General features: G+C 43.0%; 1 protein-coding gene across 1 annotated transcript in view; it reads right to left on the bottom strand.

Moving 5' to 3' along the window:
• Positions 1–13,320, bottom strand: part of LOC117451061 (voltage-gated potassium channel KCNC1-like) — a 99,792-nt gene extending 86,472 nt beyond the window's left edge. Inside the window, exons 1-5 of the mRNA XM_071204147.1 lie at positions 13,179–13,320; positions 9,801–9,854; positions 4,256–4,377; positions 1,585–1,780; positions 887–1,050 (exon numbers count right to left, since the gene is read on the bottom strand). Coding sequence (XP_071060248.1) covers positions 887–1,050; positions 1,585–1,780; positions 4,256–4,377; positions 9,801–9,854; positions 13,179–13,320 — 678 coding nt within the window. The remainder of the gene's footprint in view (positions 1–886; positions 1,051–1,584; positions 1,781–4,255; positions 4,378–9,800; positions 9,855–13,178) is intronic.
• Positions 13,321–13,597: the final 277 nt, after the last annotated feature.

Below are 13,597 nucleotides of genomic sequence, written 5' to 3'. Positions count from 1 at the left end.
AGGTGGGTTTTAAGAAGTGATTTAAAAGCAGGCAGTGTGGAGGCCTGTCTGATCTCCAGGGGCAGAGCGTTCCACAGTTTGGGAGCCGCTACAGAGAAGCAACGCCCCCTCTGAGCTTTGACCTGGTTTTAGGCACATTCAAGAGCAGTTGGTCCGCTGACCTGAGAGGGCGGTTCGGCGTGTAGCGCTGTAGCAGCTCAGCAAGGTATGGTGGGGTCATGCCATTTAGGGATTTAAAAGTAAATAAAAGAATTTTAAAATGGATCCTAAAATAAATTGGCAGCCAGTGGAGAGAAGCTAAAACAGGGGAAATGTGGTCAAACTTCCGTGTGCCAGTTAAGAGCCTTGCTGCAGCATTTTGCACCCGCTGCAGTCGTGCGAGCGAGGACCCACTGACCCCCATGTAGAGAGAGTTACAGTAGTCCAGCCGGGTGGTGACAAAGGCATGGATTACTGTCTCAAACTGCTGTCTGGAGAGAAAAGGTTTTACTTTCGCTAGCTGCCTCAGGTGATAAAAGCTCGTTTTTACCACCGACTTAATCTGACTCTCAAGTTTGAGTTCACGGTCCATTTTAATACCAAGGTTCGTAACGGTGGGCTTGGTGTACTGATGCAAGGGACCCAGGTCTACAGAAGTGGTGTCAGTGGTGCTACCAAAAACCATTACTTCTGTTTTTCCTTCATTGAGTTTAAGGAAATTGCACGCCATCCAGGCCTTTATGTCATCTAGGCACTTTAGCAGTGGGCTAATTAAGTAACCCTCCTTCTTTGTTAGAGGGACATAAATCTGGCTATCGTCAGCATAGCAGTGGAATGCGATGCCGTGCTTTCTAAAAATGGACCCAAGAGGGAGCAAATAGAGGGAGAATAGCAGGGGGCCTAATACTGAGCCCTGTGGGACCCCATACAGGAGTGGAGCAGAGGATGACTCGGAGTCACCAAGGCTGACAGAGAAAGTTCTGTCCTTCAAATATGACCTGAACCATTCCAGGGCTTTTCCCTCAATGCCCACCCACTTTTCCAAGCGGGAGATCAGGATGTCATGGTCGACTGTATCGAAAGCAGCAGTTAAGTCAATAAGTAGGAGCACAACGCAGTCCCCAGAGTCAGTAGATAAAGGATGTCATTAAAGACTCTTAAAAGCGCTGTTTCAGTGCTGTGCATAGTTTTAAAACCGGATTGGAAAACCTCCAGTATGTTGTTCTCTTCCAGAAAAAACATAATTTGACTGTAGACAATCTTCTCCAGGATCTTTGACATAAAAGGCATTTTGGAAATGGGCCTAAAATTAGCCAGAACTGTGGGATCCAGGCTGGGTTTTTTTAATACGAGGTTGCACTACTGCATGCTTCAGGTTTTCGGGACCATACACACACTCACACACACACACACACACACACACACACACACACACACACACACACACACACACACACACACACACACACACACACACACACACACACACACACACACACACACACACACACACACACACACACCACACACACACACACACACACACACACACACACACACACACACACACACACACACACACTCTCTCTCTCTCTCTCTCTGTACAGTGCAGTTTCTGCATCTGTTGTTGGATCAGTGAAGCTACAGTGCGGTGCACGGGGCCATCTAAGGGCCAGAAGAGAGAACTGCAGTAGCCCAAACCACTGCAGTCTCCCTCCTCCTCCTCCTCCTCCTCCTCCTCCTCCTCCTCCTCCTCCTCCTCCTCCTCCTCCTCCTCCTCCTCCTCCTCCTCCTCCTCCTCCTCCTCACACATCAAATTAAAACGGGGAATTTGTTCTCTGTTTTAATTTGATATGTGCCATTACACAGTTTCACAGCTTAAGGAACACAAGAGGTAAAAGGAATGATAATACAAATTAAATTAAATAAATAATGATCCTTCTTGGAAACTGTTCTAGGAATGTTTTCAGCGGGAAGTTTTATTTTGGTTCCCAGAATGTCCTTCTGAAAGGTAGGATAACGTTCTCTAAAAAATTTCTTAAAATGTTTGTTGATAACTTTCTTCAGATGTTTTTGATAACATTGTTAGAACATTATGCCCTACTATTCTTAAAACGTTTTCAGCTGCAAGTTAGATTTTTTTATGTTGCCAGAATGTTATTATTTTAGAGTAGGATAACGTGCTGCATCGTTCTGATTTATTAGAAGTATTTTCTTTTTTTTTAGAGAGAGACCTTAGTGTGGTTATAAGTGCATGTGAGTGAATAGTGGCATGCATACATTCTTTTTTATACGTCCTATTCATTGTCTCAATGCGCTCATACATCTTAAGAAAGTTATCACCAAACATTTTAAGAATGTTTTTAGAGAACGTTATCCTACCTTTCAGAAGAACATTCTGGGAACCAAAATAAAACGTTCCGCTGAAAACATTCCTAGAACAACGAATTGTCCTTTAAAACTATTGAGAGTGGGACAATCCCGTATCTCAGTTGGGAGGCTGTTCCACAATGAGCTGCCTTTAATAGAGAGGACATTTTGTCCAAAAGTTGTCCATCTGCGGTGGACCTCACAGTCTCCTCTGGTTTCTGACCTAGTGCAGCATCCAGTGTGTCTTTTGTGGATGAATTCCCCTAAGGGGGGGGGGGCAGTCCATGTAAACATTTATTTAAAAAAAAAAGAATAACCGAATGTTGCTTTGAAAATGTTTTTCTTTTGTTATCATGTAACATTGAGGGAACGTTTTATAAAAGAACATCTGTAATGTGTTACTCAACAACGTCCAAAAAACATCCTCAAAATGTTGCAGGCAAAACGTTCCACGTTTGTTAACATATCACATTTAAGGAACATTTTATAAAACACTTTGTCATCTCAGGCCTCAATAACATCCTGAAAACATTTTCAGAATGTTGCTTGGAGAATGTTCTTCTTTTGTTATCATGTAACATTGAGGGAACGTTTTATAAAGAACATCTTTAATGTGTTACCCCAACAACGTCCAAAAAACATCCTTAAAATGTTGCAGGCAAAACGTTCCACCTTTGTTAACATATAACATTAAAGGAACATTTTATAAAAAAGATTTCTGTCATCTCAGGCCTTAATAACATCCTCAAAACATCCTCTGAATGTTGCAGTTAAAACGTTATGTCTTAGTTAACCTTAAACCTTATAGGAGCATTATTTGAAAAAATAAACATCCTAAAAAGGTTCTTTGAACATCAGATTAAAACGTTTCTTTAAAACATTATTAGAACCTGTAGGTAACGTTAGCCAAAGTTGTGAGAACGTTCTCCGCTAGCTTGGAAGACAAATAGGCTTATACCTATAAAATATATATAAAACTAAATAAAATAATAATGCAAAAAACCTAATAATCATTTTAATTAAAGCAGCGAACAGCGATGAGCGGGTCTTTGACGATCCACGCAGGTCCGCTGTGGTCCGCATGTCGACGTTGCGCAGATGTTTTCCGGACTCGGCCGTTAGCAAACGTGGGAAGTTTCAGGCCGATCGGATAATGTCTAAAGGAGTTACAGCAGTAACATAAACATCATGTTTGATGGCGAGTGATCTGTCGCCATGGCAACGGTATTTGATATTACCCCATAATAGGCTTAGATGTCTTGATGGCTGCATCGTTATCAAACATGTGAAGTTTTGGGCCGTTTGGAGCATGTTCACTGCAGTTATGAGAAAACCGTGTTTCATGGCGAGCATTGTGTTGCTATGGCAATAGCATTTGACGAAATCTCAAAAATTAAACGTATATGTCTTAAGGGCTGGACTGTTAGCACACATGTGAAGTTTTACAAGTTTATGACCATTTTCCTAGGAGTTATTATAGCAATATTGTGTGTAACGGCCAGGGATGTGTTGTTATGGCAACGGATTTTGAGAAACATAGACATGTTGAGGTCCAGACCATTAACCATCATCTGAAGTCTGGTGCCTTTTGGACGATTTTCCTTTGAATTGCGACAATATCGTCTTTTATGGCAAGGGATGTGTTTCCATGGTAACACAACATGATATAATACATTACATTTATAGAGCGCTTTTCCTGGTGCTCAAAGCGCTTACAAGCAAGTAAAACAAAAATAACAACAACAGTAGAAAGTGCTAAGCTAGGAGGAATAAGGGCAAGGGGTTAGTTGATTAGGAGTTGAAGGCAAGAGTGAAAAGGTGAGTTTTGAGGGATTGTTGGCGGATCTGACGTGGCTGGGGAGGGGGTTCCAGAGTGAGGGGGGTGGGGCTGCGAAGGCCCTGTCACCCCAGGTCCGGAGCTTTGTCCTGATGGGCTGCAGTAGGTTAGCTTCAGCAGACCTGAGGCGACGGGTGGGGGTGTGTCGTTGGATGAGGTCACAGAGGTAGGGGGGGCGAGGTTGTTGAGGGCTTTGAAAGTGAAAAGTAATATTTTAAAGTCAATGCGGTGTTTGATGGGGAGCCAGTGGAGGTCATGGAGGATAGGGGTGATGTGGTCGGTGTCGTGTTATTCAATAATACCCGTGAGTTCAACTGTCACAATTACGTGTCTCTTTATTGGTAGCCCACATGCTAGAACACACCTAGCTCACATGCTCTGTTACCATAACATGTCGTCTCCCTATGACGTCACTGAACCGTGCCCGTAAGGCTTCACTCCTATTGGCTAACACACACACACAGCACACTAACACCACAGTCGGAGCATCGGCTGGAGGTGAGCAAGCTGGAAGCTGAGTTTTGGACATATTGAAGTTTTTTTAGTATGAATGCAGGTGATCCAAAAAGTATGCTGTGCAGTGATGAAACCTCCGATTTGACGTAGAGCTGTTCAGGGCCGCAGTGTTAACCATCATGTGATGTTTGGCGGTATTCAGAGTATGTCAGTTGGAGTTATGACATCATCGTGTTCCATGGTGAGGGATCTCCTAGCATCAAGCTAACGTGAAAATGGGCGCACATAACGACTACAGCGTGCGGTGAAAAATTGCAATTTTGATAACTTTTCATCCCCCATGTCTTGAGACGCTACCCATCTCATTTTTTATACTCCAAGAGGCTATTTAAAAAAACATGATATTAGATTTTAAAACATAAATATTTTTCTATTCATGTTTTTGTCAATTCCTAATAATGTATAATACATTCCTGTTCACATTTATGTCTATACTTTTTATTTCTTGTTATGTATACACTTTTTCTACATTCATTCATGTCTCAACTGCTAGACATGTCCAAAAAAACTAAATACATTAGGCAGCCACTTTGGCGTTTTGCTCCCTACAAAAAATCTCCGGACTTTATTGGACTGATTGAACTGAGCCGAGCCGCACAGGCCATGACCGACGGACCTGTGAAGCCTTTACAGGAGGCAGAGGCTTAGATCACCGGACGACAGAGTTGTTCACCGTGTGCACAGGTTGTTGTTAACGTTGATATGAACAACATACGTCAACTGGCTGTTTTATTTACAACAAGGTGGAGCAAAACCAAACACACAGGTGCAAACTTACTCAGGGTGTTAATGGAAGAGTTTGAAATCAGACAGAGTTGGAAGAAGTACTCAGATCTTGTGTAGGAATTCATAATGTTCCTCAAGTAAAAGTAGAAAAGTATTATCATTCAAATATAGTGAAAGTAGCGACAGTAAAAGTAGTCGTTGTGCAGATTGGTCCATTTCAGAATAATATATATGATATGTTTTATAATGATTGATCATGAAAGTGTTCTCAAAGCTGGTGAAGGTGCAGCTAGTTTGAAGTACTTTGTATACTGCAGGGTAGCTTGTGGATTTACTCCAGGGGGGTATACTGCGAAGCAGGATTTTCGCTTAGCCGGCTAAATTCAGGGAAAACTCCGGCTTTCTGGTCATCCGAAGCTGGTTCTCTTTTTAGCAGGCTAGATCTCCATGGTAATATATGCTAAGCAGCTAACCTGGTCGGGACCAGGTTAGCTGAGTTGTACACACAAGTTGTACACACAAACGCAAAAATACACAAACACACACACACACACACACACACACACACACACACACACACACACACACACACACACACACACACACACACACACACACACACACACACACACACACACACACACACACACACACACACACACACACACACACACACACACACACACACACACACACGCAGGCTTCCCCCAGACTAGTAATCCAAACGAATATATCTTCCCTCCGTACTATTTTGATAATTTGCTAATAATCAATCAGATCGATGGATTCCAGGGAAGAGGAAACTTTGAAGGCCTTTTTCTCAAAATGATGACTCGGTAACAGTCATTATATAATGTGACATATTTTGCTTAATATTTGGAGTACAACAACAATCCTGATATCAAGAAAGCTAGGAATATCCTCTTTCCAACAGTGTATACAACTCAAAATGTGTCTTCGGGTCAATGCGACTGATTTCGATGGAGCAGGTCACTTTGCATTAGGTAAAATAAAGTAGGCAGACATAACAGGAAGAATATATATACATTGTAATCCAATCAAATAGGACATTGTCACACCATTCAAATGAATCCATGTAAATTACAACCAATAAAAAAGCTTAGATGTGTTTATTTGTTAAGTTGTTTACGTTATTTGTTACTTTGTTCTGTGTGTGTCAGCCGTTAACCTAGATAGATAAACTTGCAAACATGTCAGAAGAACCGGCGCATAAGAAAACAAAATACTGTCAAACTAAACTGAAATTCAACAACTTGAATGTCACATCCCTGACATCCGCAACTCCGGAGCTTGGTCCTTCAACCATAGAACCAGCGCAGCCAGATGAACCCAAAAGCAGCAGCTCTGCGGCCGCAGAGACTGTCAAAATCAGAAGCGAAAATCGGGAGCGTTGGCAAGTATGTCACATACACACGCACTTTTTGGCCCCCCCCACTTCTGAAATGAATGTCCGTGCATCGGTCTATCCACTCGCCGGTCTCTAGAGCAGGGGTTCCCAAACTTTTCAGCCCGCGACCACCAAAATCTCTTTTTGACCCCCCCGCCACGTGGGGGGGGGGGGACATCAACAGCATACAAACCCCAATGATCCTCAACTCCGGTGTGTCTTACTCATTAGGGCGAGACAGGCAGGCAAAAACATCATTTTTCATGCACTGGTCAATTTTGATATGTTGTGCTATTTTGTTTCCATAACATCTTTTCTTTCAGGCTTTTGGAAGGAAAATGTACAAAATACACATTTAGGTGTTTATTTTACTATAGTTTGTCTATTTGCGTCTGTAGATTTCTCCTAAATTCACCAAAAGTTAGCATTCTAACGTAACATAAAGTCCCACGACCGCTGTTTGCACCATGTCATCAGAGTTAGGCCTATCATTTGAAAGCTCCGTCTCTCCTGCACAATCTCATCAGATCCAAATATGGTCATTTCCTTTGTATCAGCAACCAATCGTGAAAGTCTTTAAACCAAAAAACGAAATCTCATTGGCTGGTGTCAATTTCTGACGACGTGATTCGTTCAGATGCATCACGTGGTGTACTAAAACACTTTCCTGGTTAGCTTTCGCTGGAAATTTAAATCTCAAAATGGCAAAAGAACAGCGATAAAAAGCGTTCACAGAGAAGACGACAACAATTGTCACTTGCACGAAGCAAGGTTTTACAAAAAACAAATTACCCCGAACATGAAATACCTTCACGGAGTGTGTCGAGGCGCAAGCTGTCATCCAAAGAACAGGAGGGTCTAGCTAGCGCCTCACTGCAATCTTTAAAGGTCGTTTTCTCAAAATGAGTTTTTTCTCCTACTCTGAGTTCGAAATTTCAACTTCAGTAGCACGTAGATACACCAAACCTTCCAGTTATATTCCTATCAATATTATGAAGGCTTTTACAGAAGGGTTTGTTTATATATCATTCATAGCCTGAATTATATAAAATGTTATACCTAAAAACATGGCGATTGATATTTTAGGGCTGTTGACATTATTTTCTGATTTATGGAGTGATAAAAAGAGATATCCAAAATCCTTTCAATAAAAACTTTAGATTCTAATATGACTACAAAATGAAACAAGAATTTCGAACCTGACTTTATCCAATGTTCAGAATTGTGTTCCTGAAAGTATTGAAATATGCGCATATTTAATGAGTATGGCTCATTTGCATGGGGGGGGGGGGGGGGTGCGGTGCCCCTACAAATAGAATCAAATGATGTGGGAAACACTGGATAATTATAATTATAATAATAATAATGATAAAAAGTATATATATATATATATATATATATCTCATCTCCCCCACTTTGGGAACCCCTGCTCTAGAGCGCTGTGTCAGTGCTTCATTATCAAATCCATTCCATTTGCTTATTGTGAGAATGCCCAAATCAATGAAACTCCGTACCATGTTTTCACTGCTACTTTGTACCAAGGCAGATTCTCAGAGCCATACACACGAGCTGTAAAACATGCTGCGTTTTTTGCGTAGCTGTGTCGTTAGTTGTAAGCCCAGTGGCGATCTGTTCATCCGTCATATCATACTATAAAGCCATCGAAAAGAATAGGATACAGCATTCAAAGTTATTCTGGGTCTTTGTGTGTCATAGCTTGGCTGTGTGTGTGGCACGACGAGCGCATTTTGTGTGAGCGAGCGAGCGAGAGAGAGAGTGAACGAGAGAGCGCTAACGTACATAAGGAGTTGTTTCTACAACAAGGAGGAGGAGAGCTCTCTCCTGTCAGACAAATCTTATAACGTCAGCTCAGGGAGGTAAAAGACTCTGAGTGTTTAGATAAGTCTTTAGTCTAAGTTATGTCATGTAAACAAGTATTTCCAAGGCACACCTTTTATATGATCAATATAAAAAAGAGAATAACAGGTATGAAATAATTCCAACTCATACTATAGGACAGTAAAACAAAAATACAGTTTAAAAGGGGAGTGATTAGTAAAATATGCATGAAGAAAAAGTAAGTCTGTTTTAAACAGTACTGTTTCACATGGGTGTTGTTGAGAGATGTATCCATAGATGTAGTCCCTGACTTTGCTCTCAAAGTGCACCAGATAGATCCATTTAACTTCAACATTTAAAACAAATTCTTCCAGGGGGAGCAAGCCCCCGGACCCCCCTAGAGGAGGTGAGATCCACCACCTGCCCACACCCACCCCGTCAAATTATCCCACCCACATTGAGGATGCTTCCTACGCCCATGGACCCTTCAACAAAAGGATTCCCAAAATTGAAATATTGGATTGTTCTCTTTTAGATCCCATGTTCATTACAATTGTGGTCTTACCTTGACTTGAAGATGAAGTCCATGCTATCCTTCTGGACAACAATCTCAATTATTTTTTGTAAAAGTCCTCCTTATCTTCCTCTAGTTTCAAAAGTCTAGTTTGTTGTTTGAGTCTACCGTCTCTGCGTAGAATAACAGTAGCAACAAGAACCTGTTGGCTCACGTGCGCCCCCTTCAGTGCGGCAGAGGTTATGGCTGCCTCTCCTGGTGCTTTTTTCATTGCCGTTGTACGATGAGACCGGCGAGCCGAAATATCATATATACGTGAAATAAGTTATTTAGAGACTATGGATGGCGAGGATAAATGTAATAAAGGGATCTACAAACATTAGATTTGTGACATACAGGGAGATGGTGCAGGCATGCGCTTAGGGCCCGCGCTCCAGCCAGTTTCAGTGGGGTGACGCATCTGAGGTGAGGCAGATCTCATCTGTGCCTCACCTCACCCCACAGTAACTGGCTTGAGCGCAGGCACAAAATAAGTGCTCGAGCTAAATTAGTGCCCGTGCTCCAGCCAGTTTCTGTGGGCTTACGGGAGGGAGAGCTCGTCCCTGCCTCACTTCTCATCGCTCCCATGTAGTTGTAGCGGAGCTCGGCGAATTTGCCGATTTTGACTATAAAAATCATACAGAAATCACATTTACAACACAGATCAGACACATTTTATTATTATTTAGTTTTTCTTTAGTTTTGTTCCCGTTACATTGGAGTATGTCTCCCCTAACTGCACGTCGCCTGGTACTCATTCGAGTAACTCACTAAAGAAGTTATGTGCACCCCTGTATATATATAAATAACAATGGCAAAGCTAAAGAACAACATATATTATACTTAAAGGTCCCATGTCATGCTTTCCAGTTATTACCCGTCCCCTTGTGTGTTATGAAGATTTGTATGCATGTAAACGGTCTGCAGTCAAAAAACCTGAAAGTACACCCTGTAGCGAGTAAAACTCTAACACAGAAAAAACCTCCCCAAAACGCCTCGTTGGAGATTTCTCATTTACTTCCTGGTTATCGCTACGTAGGGATACCCAGTAGCCACGCCCAGAATATGCCAGCCTTTCACGAAACAAAGCTTCCCAAAACCTTTCAGCGATGCATGCCGGATATGTACAGCGTAGAAGAACGATGCTGTTCCTACTTTGTTTGGACCAGCGGGTGATTCGGTTACACAACCTGTAAGTATTCATTGTTGTTTGTGTATTTATGATGTTTAAAACAAACAAGGTGTACAGTATCTACCACAACTGTTTAAATGGGTAAACGTTTTTCGGACTTCTACGTTGGGATCGCGGATAAATGCTCTCCGCAGACCCATTCTCACAGCGTTATAAACCTTTTTCTTACTCAATATCAAGCCACCCTTATTGTTTTTCCTTCGGCTGTGAGTGTTTGTGTGTGCTCAGGATGAGTTTCGCTTGTTCTAGCTAGAGCTCGCCCAGATACGGACACAATCTAGTTTACCTAACAGACTGCGCACATTCAAGTGGATGAAACCCAACCCAGACCTAGCTTTAAAATCAGCAGGAGTAGCGATCTGACTATTACTACTGGGCGGACCAGGGTTAGGTTGTACATTTCCTGACAGTAATAACAACAAAACCAGGCATCTTTTCCTCTTAAACGACACACATACATTGTCATCTAATTTAGAAACACCGGAAAAGTCTGCGAGAGTGTGATTTGAGCTTAAGAAGCAGTCCTGAAGAACCATCATCGCAGGAAAACAAAAAACATATTTTGTCGAGCAGATTGTCTGTGACAAGGCAACCGGTAATTGTTTGAGCAACACATCCGAACCGTTGCAGGGGATGCCCACTGCGGGTGGCAGAACAGACCTGAATCCAGTAGACTTCTCAGAATGACTAGAGATCTTCTCATAGTCCAAAACAGTTAACAGGCACAGCAGAATCCCGATATGGGCAATTTTCCCAGACCAGCACACAGTATCCGTGATGTTCCTGGAGCAAAATCAGCACAGCAGCAAAGGACAGGCGAAAACAGCAGCGTGGAAGTGGTGGACATGTTGCACATGAGTCTCCTTATCAGGAGAGAAGATTAAAATCTCATCCAAATACACAAAGACAAACACGTTCAAAAACTCCCCGAGTACATCATTGACCAGCGCCTGGAAAACTGCTGGGGCGTTAGTTAACCCGAAAGGCATTACGAGGTACTCGTAATGTCCTGTTGGGGTATTAAATCCAGTTTTCCACTCATCCCCCTCCCTTATTCTTACCAGATGATAAGCGTTGCGTAAATCCAGTTTTGTGAACACTTTAGCATCCTGCAATAGGTCAAAAGCAGAGTCAATGAGAGGGAGGGGGTATCTGTTTTTTACCGTGATGTCATTCAGTGGACTGTAATCGATGCAGGGACGGAGAGAACCATCTTTTTCTTCACAAAGAAGAAGCCCGCTCCGGCAGGAGAGGAAGACGGTCGGACGAGTCCTGCCTTGAGTGAGGTGTCGATGTAATCCTTCATGGACCCCTTTTCTGGAGCTGACAGGGAGTACAGACGGCCCTTGGGAATCGTGGATCCTGGCAACAAGTCTATAGCACAATCATAAGGCCGATGGGGTGGTAGTGCACTCGCCCTAGCTTTACTAAAGACTTCCTTTAGATCATGATAACATGTGGGGACCTTTGATAAATCAGGGTAATCAGAAAAATAGTCAGAAAGAGGTTCGTTGTGACAGTCTGCTTTAGAAGTGGAGATTTCCTCAGTATCAACTTACTCTGATCGTGTACACACTTCTGTTTACACAACATTCCCCACTCTTGTACTTTCCCTGACCGCCAATCAATGACAGGATTGTGCAAAAGTAACCAAGGGTAACCTAAAATGATCGGGTGTTGAGCTGATTTAAACACATGAAAAACTATGTTCTCAACATGATTGTCATTTTTACAGGTGTGGTGCAATGAGTCACTGTGAATAGAAGGCGCCCATCTAACGCGTTCGCTTTTAACGGCGAAGGTAATGGCGTCAACGTCAGGTTAAGCCTAAGAGCTAGCTCTTTATCCAAAAAACTCTCATCGGCTCCAGAATCTACAAGTGCCCCCTGTTCAATAACCTGATTACCTTCACATAGCATAACTTGAGTTAATGTGCGTGGAGGGAAGTCAAAAAAGTCAGATTGGCTCACCAGTGTCTTCCCTTTCACCGGCGAGCCTGTTCTTTTACTGGACACATGGCTTGTTGATGCCCCTGTTGACCGCAGTAGAAACATCTTGCCTCCACTAGGCGGCGACGTCGTTCCTCCGGTGAGATTCTGGCCCTGCCGAGCTGCATCGGCTCCTCCGAGTCAATGGGGGGCGCTGTGGCCTCTGAAGCAGGTGACGAGCCGAATGATGTCCTCCGGACAGGATGAACAGCTGTTGAGAACCCTCTGGTTCCGCTGGACGAAACGGCAGTCTTCTTTCTTTCTCTATCTCTCTCACAGATGCGATTGTCAATCTTAATAGCAGCCGTTACCATACTTTATAAGTCTGTGGGAGGATCCATAAGCAATGATCCTTAATTTTCTCTGATAGTCCGTTCCGAAATATGTCCCTTAACACTGAATCATTCCAATCGCAATCAATAGCCATAGTGCGGAACTCAATTGCATAATCCGCCACTCGGCGTTGATTTTGCTGAATGTATGTCAAATTCTGTGCGCTCTCTACAGCTGGTGTGTGATGTGCAAACACTCTTAAAAACGAGTGGATGAACTGAGAGACAGAGTTGCAAGTTGCAGAATTGTTCTCCCACTCCGCCGTAGCCCATGCAGCCGAACGGCCGGACAGATGAGAAATGATAAATGCAATCTGAGCATAATCAGAGCTATATATGTAGGGCATTAACTTAAAGTGTAGATCGCACTGAGTCAGAAAGGATCTACAGTCATTGGAATCTCCGGAAAACTTATCTGGAGGGGCCAAGCGAGGCAACAGGACAGCATGAGATCCAGGAAGCGGCGCCGCTGTAGTAGGAGGGGCTGCCAGCTGTTGAGGATGAGCCACAGCATCAGGTAATGCCGGAGCAGTGGCACGACGTCCAGGCGTGCCAGCACACGATGCACCGCCTCCGCCATGTCGCTGATTTGGGTGTTGACAGAGGCTTGGAGTCCATGTTGCTGCTCCGCCAGGTCCCTCACTGCCTGGTGTATGACAGAGAACTTCTCCTCATGATGGTGTAGACCAGGGGTACTCAAATACAAATCTTAAAGGTCCAAAATAAATGTTTCAATAAGACAAAGGTCCGTTTATTACGGTCATTCAAACTTTTAAACAATTGCAACAAGATTCTTAACACGAGGTTGCAAAAACAAAAATAATCTGTATGCAGCAGTTTTCATTGTTATTGTGTCT

The sequence above is a fragment of the Pseudochaenichthys georgianus genome, chromosome 8 (assembly GCF_902827115.2).
Source record: "Pseudochaenichthys georgianus chromosome 8, fPseGeo1.2, whole genome shotgun sequence".
In the NCBI taxonomy this organism is placed as follows: domain Eukaryota; kingdom Metazoa; phylum Chordata; class Actinopteri; order Perciformes; family Channichthyidae; genus Pseudochaenichthys; species Pseudochaenichthys georgianus.
Note: the sequence above shows the minus strand (reverse complement) of the source record. Positions and strands in the feature narration are given on the sequence as shown.